Here is an 18,766-nt window from a genome sequence, read left to right on the forward strand (position 1 = left end):
ACTCTTAAAAGCACCGTAAAACAAGAAACCAATCTCTGTAACCTCAGCCTAGCCCCACAAGGAGGACCCTGGGGGCTTTTGCCCTGAGCAGACCTAATGTTTTACTAGGGTGGGACTGAGGCTCCCAACTTAGTGCAGGCCTGGAAGAAAGCTGCTCAGGCCCAAGCCCAGGTCCTGAACCTACAGGCCTTTTGGGGAGATACGTGAGCATCAGAGCCAGAGAGCCTACTGACCATCTGTCCCAACCCTAGGAGACAGACTGGATTATCTCAGGGCCTCACAGTGGCTAATGGCTAACAGACCAAACCCTGCCTCTCCCCCATGCTAACAACCCCATCTCCCAACAGGGTGGCATGGTGGGAGACCTGGGTCCTCCCTGCAGAACCAGGGCTTTTCTCATCTCTCGGCCTCATCGTGTCCTTTTCAGGGATCGCTGTCTGCAACATCCCATCTGCAGCTGTGGAAGAAACGGCTGATTCCACCACCTGCCACATCCTCAATCTGTACCGGCGGAACACATGGCTCTACCAGGCTCTGCGGGAAGGCACACGGGTACAGAGCGTGGAACAGATCAGAGAGGTGGCCTCGGGAGCAGCCCGAATCCGTGGGGAGACACTGGGCCTCATTGGCTTTGGTAGGTGCCTTTGCCCCTCCCCAGGTCACACTTGGCCTGCCCTTGAGGAGCCAGGGATGCCTATTTCTCTGGAAGGTCAGGTTCACTGCTGTAGCCACCAGAAGGTATTTTGCCATGAACAGGGACCAAGAGCAATTAGGGAATTCACTCGGGTGAGATCTGGGCCTGAGTCTATGTGACTGACTGGGTGACACAGCAGGACAGCATCCTCTGTTGTTGAACAGCGGGATGAGGCAGTGCTTGTGAAATTTTCCTGAACAGAGAGTAAAGGGCAGGTTGTGCAGGGTGCATCACAGAGCAACAAAAAGGCGTGGGACCAGAATCTGGCAGCCGTTGAGTGGTGACCTGGGCAACGGGCAAGGTCAGGTCCTAAAGACTCTAGGAATGCCATTCTGATGTGGCAACAGGATGTCACTGAAAGATTTGAGCCAGGGGGTCCTAGAGATTGGGTTGGGAAATGATCTTTCTGGACCTGGCAGTTGCCAAGGAGACAACACAGGCAAGTCCCTGTATGGGTCTCCATCAAGTGTGGTAAGGACCAAGGAGAAGTTGAGCCATGCCCGGACAGCAGCTTACATAGGACCTCCCACTCCCACTTCATCCTCCTCAGTGGTTTGCCACCAAAGTTCAAGCCCATCATTACCAGCTCTGTAAGCTTGAGGAAAAGACCTCTCTGCCTCAGTTTCCTATTCTGTGAATAGGGAATGGGGGATACACAGTACTGCCTCCTTGGACTCAAAGAAGGTATGAGAAGCATAGGGGTAGGTAGTTAAATTCTGGCTTCCAGAAAATTCCCCAGTTCGCTCAGCCTTTAGCTCAGAGCTGTATGATTCTAGGTGTGAGGGCTCCAAGGCCCCCTGCCCCAGAAGCCTTACATAGGGGACCCCAAGAAGCAGCTTGAACTAGGCAGAAGTTATTGGATAATTCTAAGAGTACACATCTTCCCTTCAGGGCAGGACTCCCTGGCCTCTGGCTCCAACCAAGACCTGCAGTCAAGTCCCCAGGTGCTGGGAGGATCATATTGGTGAAGCTCTTATTTTGAAAACTGCTTTATCAGGACCCCTTGGTTTCTGAAGGGATGCATATACTCTGTGTGAGCCCTGCAGCACCCTCTGCTGGTGTCCCACTGGGCTTCCTGTGGCCTTTGGAGATGGTCTTCAAATGCCATCCATTCATCGGTCTGGGGTGGTCAGGCTGCAATGTCTGCAGTATAGCTGTGCAGCCAGTCGAGTGGTGGGCAGTCTCATTTCAGCAGCTTCTGACTCCAGCCATCACAGGTCCTTCTTACTGAGGCATTTTCTTTGACCATGCCCTGTCATGAGCTTGGTTCACCAAGCTCAGTCTCCCCTTGCTTCAGCTCTGCTTCCTCCAGACTACAAGCTCACAACCCCCGCAGTGTTCTCTGGGTCGGTACACAGACTGCCATCACCTCTCCGTAGCCTCCCAAAACTATACTGAGGCAGAAAAGGAGGCACAGTCACAGGCTGCCCAGTTAGTGCTGCACCACCACCCACTACCTCTGCCCTCCTCATGAGTGACTGAAAGCCTTCACTTGCCTGAACACCTAAACCTGAGTCCTGAACATGTAGGCAAGAGTCGACAGAGCCCTGCTCAGGCTGATCAGTTTGGAAACATTTAGAAAAAACTAAAGGAAAAGGTGAAATTCTTTTCTACAAGGTCTGAGAATCGATATTGGGTCTGTAGTTAGAAATCCCATGGCTAGAGACTGGGGAGAAAGGGCAGCTGGCATGGTGGAAGGAGGCATTTATGCTTCAAAGTGTGGGTTTTCAGCCACACAACAGAGTTGCTAATCCCATGTTTCTAGGACATACAAGAGGGACCTTCCAGTTCTCTCATTACCACACTTCCTGCCCCCTGCTACCATCCAGTACTGCCTGCTCCTCTGCCCTGCACTGCAGTGGAACTTTAGCATTGGGAAAGATGACATAATGACCCATTGGTGACACTGCCACTGTCCCTCTTGATCAGAATGGCCTTACTAGACCTTTCCTTCCAAACCTTGGCACTCATCTTAGTCATGCCCAGGGAAACTGAGCTTCAGCAGGAGGGGGCATCTACCAACAGGTTGCTCCTCAGACACAGGATTCGTGTTGCATACAAACTGGGTTATAGATAAAGATTTACGTTGTGATCTCCCCAAGTGAGCATCAAGCATTTTGTTTTCAAGCTGAAAACAGCTCTGGGAAGCAGGAAGTGCTGTCGGGAAACTGGGGTTATGCAAGTCATGGTCACTGGAAAGTTGCTTGTCCTGTTATGTGGCATCCATTATGACTTCTGGAGCCCCAGGCTGCATGCAGGACCTGGGCAAGAGGTTTTTCACCAGTGGGACAGCCCAGAGCCCAACAGGCACATGCCCCTGCCTTTCAGCTGAAGAGAGATTTCACTCTGAGCCAATTTGTGCTCAGGCCAGATGTCAGTGGTCACTTTTGATCATCAGACTCCTTATAGGAGCAAAACAAATGGTAAATAGGCAGGAGAATGTACCCTGTCAGATGATGAGAGCAACAAAGTAATGACACTTATATTAAGAAGCCTGCCACGTGCCAGGCATGATGTAATTCCAGCATTCAGGAGGCTGAGGCAAGAGGATTGCAAGTTCTAGGCCAGCATGAGCTACATACAGCAAGACCTTGTCTCAAAAGGAAAAAAAAAAAAAAACCCCCCCGTGCAAACCAAAACTGGGGGAATAAGCAAGAATTGGGAGGATTCAGGTGTTGTAGTAGGGGAGGGACACGAGGGGCTCATTAGAACATTCTAACTGGGTATATAGGCTTGGGAATGTCCAGACGTCTTTGTTTTATAGTAAATATTCCTGGTAATGGTTAATATAAGCAGCAAGCACTATAATGTCACACAGGACTGATGCTGGCCTTGAATACCACTCAACTTTGGATGCTATACCTCAGTCACCAGCTACCAGAAGGGATGGTAATCACTTGCTGGAAAAGAAGGTGTAGGGATGCACAGCCCACAGGACACTTTTGTAGGATGCTTTTGCTCACCTGGCATTCTGTCTCTGCACAGGTCGCACGGGGCAGGCTGTTGCTGTTCGAGCCAAGGCCTTTGGATTCAGCGTCATATTTTATGACCCCTACTTGCAAGATGGGATAGAGCGGTCTTTGGGTGTACAGAGGGTCTATACCCTGCAGGACTTGCTTTATCAGAGCGACTGTGTATCCTTGCACTGCAATCTCAATGAACATAACCACCACCTCATCAATGACTTTACTATTAAGCAGGTAATTTAAAAGTAGATGTCCTCAGACTCTGGAAGCTTCTGTTGTAAGGTAACAGTACCTGCTACCTGCACCTACAACATGGGCACAAGATGGGATTGGAAATGGTTCATAGACACACCAGTGAGCAGAGAATTCTTGGGACAAATCAGTGATAGGGGGCCACAGGACAGGAGCTAGCCAAGCTGGCTCCCATCCAGTGCCAGCTACCTTTTAGGGAAGCAGGCTGGCCCATATTCCAAGAGCGAAAAGGCAGCGCCAACCTTCCCCAGAACCATGGCCAGCACGTGAAATATCAGATGACCAAACTCCCAATTTGCAGCTTCTTTCTTTAGCCTTGGTTCCAGAGCCATGGATCCAGCAGCACGATGTAACCGGCTTCTCTTTCTTCCATAGATGAGGCAAGGGGCATTCCTCGTGAATGCAGCCCGCGGTGGCCTGGTGGATGAGAAAGCCTTAGCCCAGGCCCTCAAAGAGGGCAGGATACGAGGGGCGGCCCTTGACGTGCATGAATCGGAGCCCTTTAGGTGGGTGTGTGGTCAGACTGCTTAACCTCTTCAGGGTCCACTTCTACAGCTGATCCCCACACTATGAACTTGAGGCACTTTCCCAGATAAGTTCCCTGGGTAGGAAATTCTGGAGGTGAATTTATAGTCTGTTTTTTTAAAGCATGCAATATTGTCATTAATTGCAAAAAGTGCCAAAAGTGCCCCAAAGGTCATCAGAGTGAAGCAGCAGAAAAACAATAGTGTTGGTTTTGATCTGTAAACAGACGGGCTCTATCTTCACCCTGGAGTATTCATTCTGGTTAGAGAAAGGGAGGCCTCAATAGAAACTGGTTCTTTCTTTCTGGTCCACTTATTCTTACAGTTGTAATTATTTTCTCCAACTCCCAGCCCTTATGAACTATGATACAGTGCCACTCTGCTGTAACTGAGTCCTTTTACATTTACCTAGCTTTGCTCAGGGTCCACTGAAAGATGCACCGAATCTCATCTGTACCCCCCACACGGCCTGGTACAGTGAGCAAGCATCACTAGAGATGAGGGAGGCAGCTGCCACGGAGATCCGCCGAGCAATCACAGGTGAGCCCCTTCGCCTCCATCACAGCCACAGCGAGCCTGTCTCTAATTCTGCTGGTTACAAGTGAATGCAGGGTTCATTTTTAGGGTAAGCTAAACTTTGTATTAACTGGACTCTGTGCATATAAACCCAGAACTAAGTTTCAAGGGAGAATACCAGTTCTCTCTAGTCTAGCCAGTGTAAGCAGAATGCAGAGCCTGGCCACAGGAAGCAGAAAGCATTTTCTAACCCAGGTGAAGACCGTTTCTCCACACAATCAAGTATATAAGCCACTGTGTGTAACAGTACCTAAAAACAGGACACGGTTAATTTTAACCCTCTTACTCTAGGTCGCATCCCAGAAAGCTTAAGAAACTGTGTCAACAAGGAATTCTTTGTCACATCCGCTCCTTGGTCAGTAATAGACCAGCAAGCAATTCATCCAGAGCTCAATGGTGCCACATACAGGTGAGAAGAGGAACTTACACTAACTGGGTCTACTAGCATCATACCCTTTGGAAGAAAGGGAGGCCAGAAAAGCCTGAATTTGGGGGGGGAGGCAGGGCGGAAAGTCTGCATTACCTGGCCAACTAAAGAAGTCAGTCTTTGCAATAGGAATTGTGTACACTGTCCTCTCATTTTCATCGAAGAAATAAGATTGGGGGTGGGGTTGTTTAAAACAGGTCTCACTACATAGCTAAGTCTGGTCTCAAACTCACAATCCTCATTGCCTCAGCTTCAAGTGCTCGGATTGCAGGCATGCACCACCACGCCAAGCCTAGGAAGCTCCTGTTAAAAGAGGGTAGGGATTGGGGATCGGCCCCACCGCAGTGCCGTAGCCCGGCATGCAGGGTAAGTGACACAGGCTTGAACTGCCCGTCATTCTGAAGCCACTGTGAAATCAGAGGTTTCAAGACAAAAAGGTAAAGATGAAATCTTCTAAGGGAAAGGCCTGTTAGTGATTTTATTTTATAGTTTGAGTTTCTGTCCGAGGAAAACCTTTGGCTAAACAATGTTAAAACTAACAAGGGAGCTTGGCACCAGAGGCTCACACCTGTAATCCTAGCTACTCAGGAGGCAGAGAACAGGAGGATTGAGTCCAGGAAAATAGTTTGCAAGACCCTATCTCGAAAACACCTAACACAAAAGGGGCTGGTGGAGTGGCTTAAGGTGTAGGCCCTGAGTTCAAGCCTCAGTACCACAAAAAAGGGGGGAGGGGGCGGTGGCAAGTCCTTGTTCTCACGAAGGACAGAACAGATACAGTTGGGGTAAACAGTCTATCTGTGGTGGCAGTGGATTAAAACAGGACCAGTTAAAGGAGCAGTAAGTTCATTTGTGGGAATTCCCATGGTCTCCCAAGCTGCAGCCTTGAGGCCAAAAAGGCAGAATCCTCTCCCACTCACAGTTCAGACAACTGAAAATGTCTCCGGGTGTTGTACTGTCTCCCATCTTAGCCTCAGGAACCATGGGGCTGACTAGGCCCAGTTTATGTAATGAAAGATTTAAAGAAGCTACACACTGTTGCTTCCAAGTCACCTAGTCCCATCTTTCTTGCCCTTGTAAGGACTTTGAACCCATCATAGCACCGCAATCTCTCATGCATTGACATTGGTAGCCCACCCTTAAGGGTGCCACTGAATTTCTCCAGACAGTTCGAAACTGTAAGAGCTGAAGGGCCCTACCAATTAAAGACTGGAGAGGTCCTGGGGATTTCTGACCAGCTTAAAAGCTGGGGTCAGGGGAGGCGCTGGGGCAGGGTGGCTTCCCGGTGTGATACCATTCTCATTACCTCAGTTACAAAGGGTTTAATAACTTTGAATGAGACTCACATTTGTGCCTAAGAACCCCATGTTCTGTAGGTGGACAATGCATTCAGCATGTCCTTAGACCCAGCCTTGTGCCTCCAATGTAAAAATGAGTCCAGCTCAGCATGCAGAGGAAGGCAGGCACTGAGCCAACAGCCAGAACACTTAATTCCCCTGTTCCTGGGGTACATAAAACTAACCAGTCTAGGAAGCAAAGTCTGAGTAGCTATGAACCATGTATTTATTTCTCAGTTTTAGAGGCTTGAAGTATCAGAACAAGAGTCTGCTGAGGGCTCTCTTCTGTGTTATACACTATCTACCTCTATGTCCTCATCTGGTAGAAAGACGCCCAAGAACTAACTTGGCCTTCTTAAGGGCACTAATCCCATTCATGAGGGCTTATCCCGAAGGGGACAGGATCTGAATATAAAAATTTGGGAAGGAAACATTCAGTCCCTAATAGCCACACTTAACTTTCTGAGAACACTTGGTGTCATCTGGTGGGAAATCATAAAATCAGCCTAACACTTTCCAAATGCAACCAGCAAACTTGGAACCTATTCTGTACAAAATGTATTTTGTACATGGTACAATATCCATAGGCAGTAATCATTCCTGTTCCCTAAAACCCACATAATTAACAGCCTGGTGTTGTGATCAGACTAAGTTGCTTTATTTTTTTTTTAAATGAACCATTTAAAAAATCTAGATTTCTCCTTCGACTAGGGAATACAACTATCCCATAATAATTGTGAAAAAGACCAGACTAGAAGTAGAAAAAGAGCCAAGTGCTCAGACTGACAAGGTCCTTTTCCCTGTCATCCTTAGGTATCCACCAGGCATCGTAGGCGTGGCTCCAGGAGCACTTCCTGCAGCCATGGAAGGGATCATCCCCGGAGGCATCCCGGTAACTCACAACCTCCCTACGGTGGCACACCCTTCCCAAGCTCCCTCTCCCAACCAGCCCACTAAACATGGGGACAATCGAGAGCACCCCAATGAGCAATAGCAGAGAATGCTGAAAGGTAATCATTCAGATAATCTTGGGACCAAGACAAGAGACGTGGAAAATTGGATGAACTAAGAGAAAAGGATTATGAAAGTCTTTTTAACTGATTCTGGACATATGCATCATTGATGTTGCAGTGTTAAAGCTACAAAAGCTAGAAAACTGAAGGTGTCATCTGCTTACAGAAGCGCTGAAAGACTAGGAGTGATTTATTAACGACCAACTTCTGTTATTGTGTGTTAAGTTTTTCATCTGTGCATCAAATCACAAAGAATAAATAGAGCTTTTTTCCTTTATCAGTTCCTTGGGCACAGCAGGTCCTGAGCAACTTGCTCTAGAATGTTGCATCAAGAGTTCCAAACACCAAAATAAAAAAATATTGAGAGGAAATCCCCATCTTATGACTCTAGTCCCTTTGGTCGATAGGGGCTCGTTACCTCTTTTTGCTAATAGGAAGATTAAATTACTGCGAAATGGGGAGAAAACTGTTTGCCTGTGTTAGACATCTGCACGGGTAGGATTGAAGACAGTACAGGCTCCTGTGCAGAAGTGTCTCACATCTGAACTGCGTTCTGAGCAGGCAAGTTGGGTGTAAGTTCCGTAATGCCCTCTGATGATGCAAAAAAAAAAAAAAAAAAAGAAAGAAAGAAAGAAAAAAGTATTAAGTTTCACAAGCTGTTTGTACTCAAATATATTTTCTCAGTTTCAGATCCTCAGCTATTTTATTGAGTGGAAAAGTCTTGAACTGAAGGGTTCAAGAAGAATAATGTTGCATTTCCTTATGTCTCAGGAAACACTTTTTATGGTAACTTGTCAGATTGTCTATGAACAAACCCACTTTTTTAGACATTGATAAATTCTTTTCTTCACGTGATATTTTATACAAGAACACTTCAGATGTGTTATTAGATGTGACTGATTTTAACAAATCCTATTAGATTTGTATCAACTAGTTACATGTTCTACTCATAGTCTTTTGTGAATCATTGCCTTTTTGTTTAAAAAGATGGCCTATTTCGAGCCTTTGTATAGGTACATTCCTGTTTTTGTGACAAAAGAAAAACTTTAAACTGTCCCAAACAGAAAATAATGGCTATCAGAAATATGTTTTGTTTTAGTGTGAGTTATCGTTACTGTATTTGTTTATTGTAAAGGTGGACATTTAGCGTTCAGTGCAGTTTTCAATAAAAAGTAATTAAAATTTCTTTTAAGTTCTGAAATTCAAGTACATCTCACCATGTAAAAGTTCTCCACTTGAGATGTTTAAAGGCAACTGCGTTGTCACTTAGCCAATTTCCAACTTGTTACTCCAAGCTTCTATCTAGCCAGACTTGAGAATGCTGACAATTACCTGTGACACAGTGTTTAACTGAAAAACCAAGCCCTTACACAAGCCCACCATTCTCAAATTATGGTCTCCTTAAAATGAAATAATTAGAGCAAAATCAATTCCGGAAACAAAGCTGGTCAACTTTTAGAATTGGGGGGGGGTGGTGGTAGGGGGATGGGCGATGGCCAATAACCTATTAAAGTAGCTACAAATGAAGTATTGCCCAAAAACAAACAAACAAAATAATTAACAGCCATTTCTATAGATTGAGAACTTTAAGTTCATTTAATGGATCTTCCTTTTAAAATAGCATTAAACCATTCATATTAGTAATAAAGTCCCACCCATCCTTATCCTTCTTATTTAAAAAAAGTGTCTTATAGCATCAGTCTGCCTGGCCTCACTTATTTTCAGGTTGTGACCCCATGCCAACTGTGCCATGAAAATTACATTAAAAAGAAAGATACCTGGCAGACACAGTTACTGACCTATCATTCCAGGAAACAGAAACATAGTTTAGCATTATCTTCATTAACCATTACCAAACAGACGAAGAAAGATGCACCAAAAACAGGCCCCAACCATCTACACATAGCTGTGTTTTTTACTTAAGTTCACTGTGTTCCAGACTTGACAAATGCTAAGAGTCAAAAATAGAAAAAGGCAGCAGGTCTGGATCCATGGTACGCCTGGGTTTTGTTTAATTAGATCTTGATTGCTCAAACAGTCCTTTGGAAATGATCATATATATACGTTGACTCCAAAGAAGAACAAGATCAAGACAGAAAACACTATATTGGTTTCACACTAGAAAAAGAACCATAAAGTCCACAGTCCACTGAGGACATTCATGTCTATCACTCAGCCACGTATAATCTTTGACAAAGGACGGCATACTCTGCCTTGGGACAGTAATTATGGCTGTTTAATAATTCAAGAGCTTAACATAGCATTGATTTACCAAAATTTTTGGCCTTTTAACAGCCAGCCACTCTTCTGTGAAAACCACTTAATCCCATTACTGTCTTTGGAGCCTAGGAAATGGAACCATCTATAAATTCTTTCCCACAGGGAAGAAAGCTATACCCATCAAACTATGTGGTCAGGATTACCAATCATAAATAAATAAATAAAAAGGGAAGTGGGGGATGGGAATGACACACTCACCAGACCACAACACACAGAATGAAGCTCAGTACTCAGTCTGACTCTGAACAGCGTTTGAGCACAATGCAGACCAGATGATTCTCCCTCACTTTCCCTCAATACTTCTCTTTGGCTTCTTCACTTGGGAGGGCAGATTTTTCCTAACAATCTGAACAGAATTTCTGCCCCCCACATATGTGGAGAATACTTAACTACAAATGCTGTTAAGTAGTCAGAATAGTGGTCTTCTAAAAATTTGGCTATTAATTACTGACCAAAATGAAATCAAAGCATATAAAATCAGTTTGTAAGAAAACATAAACCACTTAGAACAGTAATATTTACCATTATAGCAAAATTCATTTATATGGAATCATACTGCAAAAAAAAAAACTTTCTCCAAAGTATTAGCATGCAGCAAAAATGATCCCTTCATCCTAGGAACACTTTTAGTAAGTGTTCACAGGAAAGAAAGAACTAAAGACATGACAGCTCACAGATATTTTTCTATTTTTAGTGTTTCCAGCATCAGTTGAGGTTGTGCACATTTCAATACCATCTAAACAGAAAATAAGAAGCAAATATTTAAAAGGTTTTCACAGCCTTCTACAAGGGAAGGAAAAATTCTGTGTGTGTGTATATGCTTCTTTGCAAATTCCTTGCCACATCAATAGTCTACAAAGTGCTTATCAGGACACTAAGTCTTGTGTTCCTGAGATAAATAGGTCAGAAATTTTACCCAGTATTGAATGTATACCTGAAGTGGTCAAGTAATACTTTTTATAAAAAGTTTTTCTACCTAACATTATATTTTTAACTTTAAATAAGAATGACTACAACTAACCAACATGCAAAAATCCTCAGACTAGATAGAAATTCATAAAATGCATTGACCACCTTGCTCCATTTTAAAGTTCTTTATTCTGTACTCAACTGGTATTCCAATCTGCCTAAGCAAAGGCATGTCCTTCTAATAGCATTTGCTTAGAGCAGAGGTGACAATAAAACAGGAAGACTCTGGAGGACCTCTGCAAGAAGAGCAGAACATTGATGGAGTCCAGGTGAACAAATTTCATACATTCCATTCAGTGACAAGTAAGCCTGCTCCCTTTCAATCCAGGAAATAACTATACACAAAAGCAACCACTGACCAGAGTCTGAAGTAAAACCCCTATTTTCGGGCACTCTTCCAAACAAATAAATATCTAAATACTGAAAGGGATCAAATCAGAAAACTAAGGCAACAAAAACCAAAACCCTCTCAAAACAAGGAGGCAATATCTGTGTTCAATTAAAAAAAAAATTATTAGCTTTTCTTATTTCTTCCTAAAAGATTTGATTTTATTGGGCACAACAGAAACTAATTAATAAAATAAAAACTTGTTTATTTTTTTATGTTTTGCTGTGGATAATTTGTACAAAATTTCCAAATCTCTGAGACTTGATGTAAAATGGATCTTTTAAGGTGAAAGTAGAATGCCAGGTCCTAATGAAGGAGTAAGAGTTGTCTGCCATGTGCTTGTTGTAAGTGCCCATGCTGGAAAAAAAATTTCTCAATATGAAGATGCTGGTACAACTTTTCCTATTACACAATTTCTTACACAACCACATGCATTACATGTATAGGCAGATTTACAATTTGAAAGGAAAAAAGATCTGTCAATAAAATTAGTTTTTGTGGGTTTTTTTGGTTTTTTTTTTGTTGTTGTTGTTGTTTTTTACAAACTGTCGATCAACCAAAGTTCTCTGTCTCTTCATGCAGCATATGCATTATCTCCAATGGGTGTGGATCAGAAAAATACTTCTGAGCAGATCCTGTCAGATCTGGTCATTCCACATGGTACACTCTGCTTGAAGCACCACACTAACTTTGGGGCCATCACATATCTGATGCCTTGGTCTTATGCTCCTCGGTATTTTTCATTCATCTTCATCATCTTCATCTTCCTCTCCATCAGACAGGGATGTACAAGGCCGGATCTGCCGGTAGCGATCAAGCCACTTTTCTACCATCTGTGTGACCAAGGGGTGGTTTCGCCGCCGAGAGCTTTTCTGCATGGCAACCAGAACTCCCCCTTCGGTCACGCAGCAGTCCAGCCACTCCCTGAGCAGTTTCTCTTGCTGTTCCTCATTACCTAGCTTTTAGAGGAGCAATGAAGGAAAATAGAGAAAATAATACAACAGATCAGAGACTTGGTAAGAATAACCCACTGGCATGACACTAAAAAAGCCAAAGCAACAAACTTTTAACATGATTTCAACCTAACAGCTTTACAGTTGAAACCCAATTTTCTCCAGTTATCACTGGGGAATTTCTAAGAAAAAGCTAGAGAGAACACTCTAGAAGACCATTTGTTTCAGATGAAAGCAAAAAGCAATTGTTCTAGTAAACTGATACGACAAAGAAAATACCAGAAGTGACAGCTTCAAACACTTGACAAGGTAAGTTATACTGAGTAAATTCTGCACAGATTGTACAAGTCATGGTCTATGAATTTTTTCTCATGTTGTAACTATAAACGTCTTATGGTCATTACTAAAACCCTGAATAAAAGATAAATAATTTTATGAAAACACAGGTTTTCTGAGTGTTTTTTTATCACCTCCCCTGCCCAGTCTGCACCACACTCACTCTCCCCTGTACTTACCATGCAGTGGTCAACAAGCAGCCTGTGTTGCTCTTTGGGCAAATAGGCTGTTGGCTTCCCAGCTCACCCAGAGCATGAGCCAGAGTTCTAAGAGCTCTGATGAACCCTGTCTCACCATCATCACCTCTGACCTCATCTTGCCCAGGCCCTCTTCTCACCCACTCCTTAAGCCACAGTGTCCCTGCAATTTTTCAACTTCTATTTTCCCAGACTAAAAGACTCACGACCCTCTGTGACACCTGTTTCCTTACCTTTTATTAACTCAGGGCCTCTGCTTGCTAATACGTAAGCAAGCCCTCCAACACTTAGACCATGCCCTAATATTTAACACCCTATTTCAGTCACAAATCTAATCACCCAGTTTTTGTGCTTTTTCTTCTTGGCGCTCATCACCACTTGAGAGCAAGGACTTTACACTTTAGTTCTTTGTTGTGCCCCACACAGCAATTTTGTAAAGGTTAATTTCAAAGTCTGTCTAACTAGTATTTACAGAAAACAGCAGTTACTACAATCATACCCAAATTTAACTGGTAATACATGCCTGAAAGATAAAACCACACCCAAAAGATACCCTAGGCTAGATTCTGGTATAAGGTTATTGTGTGGTTAGTGGAGAAACATGCTGCTTACCTCCTGAGCAGAAAGAAAGTGCACATGGAGTAGCTTCCTTTCACTGTCAACCAGTGGCAAAAATGTGATGGTGACATCATCATCAGTGTTCAGGTTAGCACCAGCACCTCGGTTGCCATAACCATCATTTTCCATGGCAACCAAAGCAGAGAAGTGGCCCCTTGTATAGCCCAGTGCAATCGGACTTTTCCAACAAAAACTCTGTTCCCACAACAAAGGCAGATAAACTCCTAGAAAGTAATGAGAGGAGATCACAAAGGTGCACATCCCACAACTACCTCCTGACATACAAGAGTCAGTCACTCTAATTGCTTCAGGCTGTGCCTGCAAACTATATTATCATAGTAAATGAGACTTATGGAAATGCTCTTGAATAATGGCTTACCTTGAAACCGAGTATATCCTAAAGTTTCTCCCCGGAAACTCTTATAATATTTTACTCCATAAACTATAATTGGTCGTCTAAGAATATGTGCAAGTACAAAAATGTGTGTCTGTTCCAAACTTGCTCCAGGCTGTACAGAACAACAAAAAGGGCAATTTCTCGTTAAATCACTTATTAACACTCCTAGAAAACTAAAATGTAAAAAGCAATGCTAACTTCTTCACTATGCTATATATCTCAACATTGTCAAGTTAAAACATATGACTCTCTCAAACAGCAAAGTTCAGTAACATTGTAACACAAATCTACACTATCTATGCATAGGTATCATTCACTATTGAAACTCACAAACCAAACAGAAGTTGATAAATATTGAAATATCTTGCTCTTCACTCTCCAATCTCAGAAACCAAAGATCCACATAGCAAGGGACACACCATATAATCACATTCTAAGCTTACTGTGAAAGCACTACTTACAACAGTCTTCCTGAAATACAACAAAGACCTTTATTTCATATAAAGTGAAATGGCATTATCACCTAATGTTTGGATACTAATATTCAAGTGGGGTTTATCTTCCAACTACAGTGACAACACGTGGTTCTGAGGTTTGTGCCTCATACAAATTAGCCACTAAGAACCATGTCTATATGGCCTGAACAGAAGGTAAATAACCATCTCAGGGTTCAAATAAACCTGAGGAGTGGCACTCTGTTCAATGTATGCTAAACTGCCTTTTCCTCTGCCTACAGCACATGGATGCAGCCTCACCATCAGAACATTCTGAAGAATACCAATTTTTTCTTAGGTCCTGACGCTCAGTTCCATCATATAAGGAACCTACTATTAGTTCAGTTATTGGGTAGTTAAGACCCCACCTCAAGCACACAACAGGAGCTCACAAGTAGGCAGAAAAAATAAGCATAAACACTCCTATGCTGAGAACAACTTCAAGACTTTATAGTGCTTAAAATCACCAGAATACACATTTCATTTTGACATATCACTTGTTCAAAGAAACACAGCACTGAGTTCTACAGTGAGAACTTGCTATGGTCATATATTTGGCAAACAGCAGTCATGCCTAGTACCCAAATCAAGCTTCTTTCCTTTGTACCACACTGCTTCCAACATGGTTTGCCAAGCAAATCAAGATCTTTAGATATGGCTTACCTCTCCATAGCAGCAGCAACAAGGTTTGAAACATCCTTACCTGACTAGCAAGAGAGAGTATAAATGCCCAGTCTTCTTGCCACTGCTCTTCTCTCAACGAAAAATGTAAACCAAAACTCTGAGAATACCATGATTCCCAATCTTTCCAGCGTGTGTAAAACCTTAACAACAAGATAGCAAACAAAATAATAATAAATAAACCTTCTATAAACTGTACTTTTAGTGTTGCAATCATTTATTTAACATACTGTTTACATAATTCATGTCAAGAGAAAACAGTCTTTTCAATACACAATACTGCAAAAAGATGAACTCAAGACCTTTATACTTCACCCCTCAAACAGAAGTTAGCTCATAATGAATGGATCAAAGACCTAAATGTCAAAGTTAAAACTATAAAATTCTCATGCACAGGAATAAATCTTTGTAGCCTTGGGCCAGGAAAGATTTCTTTAGATTGAACAGCAAAAACATTAGTAATTTTTAAAAAATGATAAGCAGTACTACAAGTTAAAGATTTTAATGCCTCAAAAGGTACTATTAATGTAGTGAAAAGATAAGTCACAGAATGGAGGAAAACATTTACAGACCATCTTCTTATGGACGTGATACATAAGGAATATCTGCATGTGAATAATGAGACAACCCCTCCAAAAATGAGCATAAGAGGGCTAAGGTGAAGCTCGATGACAGAGTGCTTACCTAGCATATTCAAGACAGCATCAGAAAAGAGCAAAAAATAGGGAAAGATATTTCACTGAAGAAGGTATATATGAATGATCAATAAGCACATGACAAGATATTCCAAGTATCCTCAGTATATCACTTTGTGTGCATAAGAAGGGCTATTATCAAAACAGTAAGTATTGGTGAGGGTATGAAAAAATTGAGTCCTTAATGGACTGTTGATAGGAATGTATATGGTACAGGCACTGCAAATTACTTTGGCAGTTTCTTGAAATGTTAAACACAGATTTATTACATGACCTGGCATGAAGGGTCAGCATGGCTAGAAACTGGAAACAACCCAATGTCCATCAACTGGTGAACAGGTAAACAAAATGAAGCATATATCCATACAATGGAATATTGTTGAGTAACAAGCAAAGTATGCTAATTAAAACAAGTCAGTCACAAAGGTAATCTATTTTATGGTCCCATTTATAAAAAAAAGTTCAGAAAAGGCAAATGTACAAATACAGAAAGTAGATCAACAGTTGGCTACAAGGTTTTCTTTGTGGAGTTGCAGCTGCACAATTTTATAAATTTAATATTTATAAAGAGTATTTATATTTATAAAGAGTATTTACAAGAGTATTCTTGAAACAAGTGCATTTATGACATGCAAGCAGTATTTCGATAAATCTACTTGTTTTTAGGAAGAAGTGAAATTCAGGCTTAGAATTTTGACTGGGGAGGGGTACTGGCATTTGAACTCAGGGCCTTGCACTTGCTAGGCAGGTGCTCTACCACTTGAGCCACGCCCCCATCCCTGTTTGCCTCAGATTATTTTTCAAATAGTTTTGCTTAGCTGCCTTAGGCTGCGACCCTACTTACACCACCCAAATACTGGGATCAGAACTGCACGCCGCGGAGCCCAGCCTTTCTCTGGTTAAGATGGAGTCTACTAACGTCTTGCCTAGCCTGGCCTTGAACAGTGATGCTCCCCGTCACAGTCTCCTGATGAGAACGAATGTGCCTGGCAGACTTCAAATTTTTAAGGCATTTGTCTATTTATTTTTCATTATAATTTTATCTACCCACATAGCAGCACAGGTTATTCACTATATGTATTTGGTGAGGGCATAATTATATATGTATTTGTTCTTCCAAACAGCATTTATGGTAATTTACACTGAAAAGTATACCTAGAACTCAAAACTACCAATAATTCTACTGAAAAGCAAAAACAGCACTAACTTTTTTTTCCTTATTTATATTAACTACCCCATCCATTCCTCTGAGAACTGGACTGACATGTTCATGAACGGCTAGTATAATACTGTATATTCAGTCTTGAGAACTTGAGTCAGCTCAATCCAAGGTATCCAACACAACCAAGGAACTACAAGCACATAAAAATATAAAATAGCCTACCTACCTTGAAGTAGATGGGAGGAGGAGATCATATAATAGAAAACTGCCTTCTCAGTTCCCATTAGGAATTTTATATAACTTACGAAAATCTCTCTTCCAGTTGACTATGTGCAAAGAAAGAAGACCTCACAAGTGATGCGTTGTCACCTCCTCTCCTGGCCTAGGTCAGGACCCGGTTGTTCACCCCCTCTCATTCTAGACCCTATCATGGTTATGCATCAAGCTCAATGAAACAGCTGCTGCTACTGAACCTGTGAATCGACGGCAGTAACACTTCTTCTCTCCCCATTACAATCTTCACCCCAACTCCACCAAGACAGAAAGGATGCCCCTGTATGATCACTACACTCAATTCAGTTTCCTATTCCTGAGCTCTGAAACATCAGGAAAAGGTATCTCATGGCAGGGATCCAAGGAGGTGGTGCCAAAGCATTCTTTATATTGGGAGTCCTATCCACATTCTAGCTGCAAATACTCCCCCCTGAACATCCTGGTAAGAGTCAGGACTACTTACTCAAAGTCCTGCTGCAACAATACTTACCAGTGGCTGTAAACAGTCTTATTCCTTTTCTTCTCACTCTAACAGTCATTCTTCTCACCTAGCCTATTTACTTGCTACCTCTGTGCTAGACTAAATAAGTACTCAAATAACTCACAATCACCTGAGAATTTCAATCTTAGTAGAAATATTAGTGGCAACACCAATTCAGAAGATCCCCTACTGCTAGTTTTGAGTTATAGGTATCATAAATTCCCAAGGCTATTATTACTAGTCACAAATGTCTTTAAAAAAAAAAAAGAAACCAACTTAGAATTAGGAAAATGACATCACCTGCTAAAACTCACAGTATATTTTCACTCTTACAACATGATCAGGATAATACCACCAGAGGGGAGACTGCCAGGCTGTCCTTTTTTTTTTTTTTTTTTTAAAGACACGTTCTTGCTATGTAGCCCAGGCTGGCCTCAAACTTGCTATCCTCCTGCCTTCACCTCCCAAGTGCTGGGATTAAAGGCACTCATACCCTGCCCAGCTCCAAGCTCCCTTTTTCAAGGGGGCATTTGCAAAGTGGTAGATTTACCACAGTCCAGATCTAGCTTTCCAACTAAGAAGCTAGACTTCATCAACACTAGGCAATACATCTTAACAGCAGTCACATTAACCAAATTTATAAGGTAGATCCCTAAAACTAGAATTCCAAGAAACTGCTTTCATAAGAACCAAACCAAGCTCATCTTCTCAGTTTCTACAGGCAGGCCCATAGAGATATCTAACTCACTATCAGACTGTTGCTTGATAAACATGTAATCTGATGAAGTGGGGTTAGTTAAACTGAACACTGAAAATGGCATCAGGCTTATTACCTAGACTGATGAACACCTCACCACAGGAATGGTCTTACCATACTACTAGATCAATCATGGTACCCACCTCTACTAAGAGGCACAATGCCCTCTTTTCTGGACAAAGACTATATGACTAAAACATCTACCTGAGAGACAAAATCTTTCTTTAGCTATATTACATCCAGTCAGATTTATACCCAAGCTTTTCAGCCAGGAGATTTTTTTTTCAGGTAATCACAAA

General features: G+C 42.3%; 2 protein-coding genes across 25 annotated transcripts in view; one reads left to right on the forward strand and one right to left on the reverse strand.

The window, feature by feature from the left end:
• Positions 1-8,972, forward strand: part of Ctbp2 (C-terminal binding protein 2) — a 148,410-nt gene extending 139,438 nt beyond the window's left edge. For all 16 annotated transcript variants that reach the window (XM_074078115.1, XM_074078102.1, XM_074078105.1 and 13 more), the window contains 6 exons: positions 428-634; positions 3,680-3,894; positions 4,288-4,418; positions 4,849-4,976; positions 5,304-5,421; positions 7,587-8,972. In XM_074078115.1, coding sequence (XP_073934216.1) covers positions 428-634; positions 3,680-3,894; positions 4,288-4,418; positions 4,849-4,976; positions 5,304-5,421; positions 7,587-7,767 — 980 coding nt within the window. In that variant the 3' untranslated portion in view covers positions 7,768-8,972. The remainder of the gene's footprint in view (positions 1-427; positions 635-3,679; positions 3,895-4,287; positions 4,419-4,848; positions 4,977-5,303; positions 5,422-7,586) is intronic.
• Positions 8,973-11,145: 2,173 nt separating this feature from the next.
• Zranb1 (zinc finger RANBP2-type containing 1) overlaps positions 11,146-18,766 on the reverse strand; it is a 46,626-nt gene continuing 39,005 nt past the window's right edge. For 8 of the 9 annotated variants that reach the window (XM_074078101.1, XM_020157868.2, XM_074078096.1 and 5 more), the window contains 4 exons: positions 15,122-15,242; positions 13,907-14,036; positions 13,522-13,751; positions 11,146-12,382 (listed from right to left, as the gene is read on the reverse strand). In XM_074078101.1, coding sequence (XP_073934202.1) covers positions 12,164-12,382; positions 13,522-13,751; positions 13,907-14,036; positions 15,122-15,242 — 700 coding nt within the window. In that variant the 3' untranslated portion in view covers positions 11,146-12,163. The remainder of the gene's footprint in view (positions 12,383-13,521; positions 13,752-13,906; positions 14,037-15,121; positions 15,243-18,766) is intronic. The other variant, XM_074078100.1, reaches the window with a different exon arrangement.

Source organism: Castor canadensis, chromosome 7 (assembly GCF_047511655.1).
Source record: "Castor canadensis chromosome 7, mCasCan1.hap1v2, whole genome shotgun sequence".
NCBI classification, from domain to species: domain Eukaryota; kingdom Metazoa; phylum Chordata; class Mammalia; order Rodentia; family Castoridae; genus Castor; species Castor canadensis.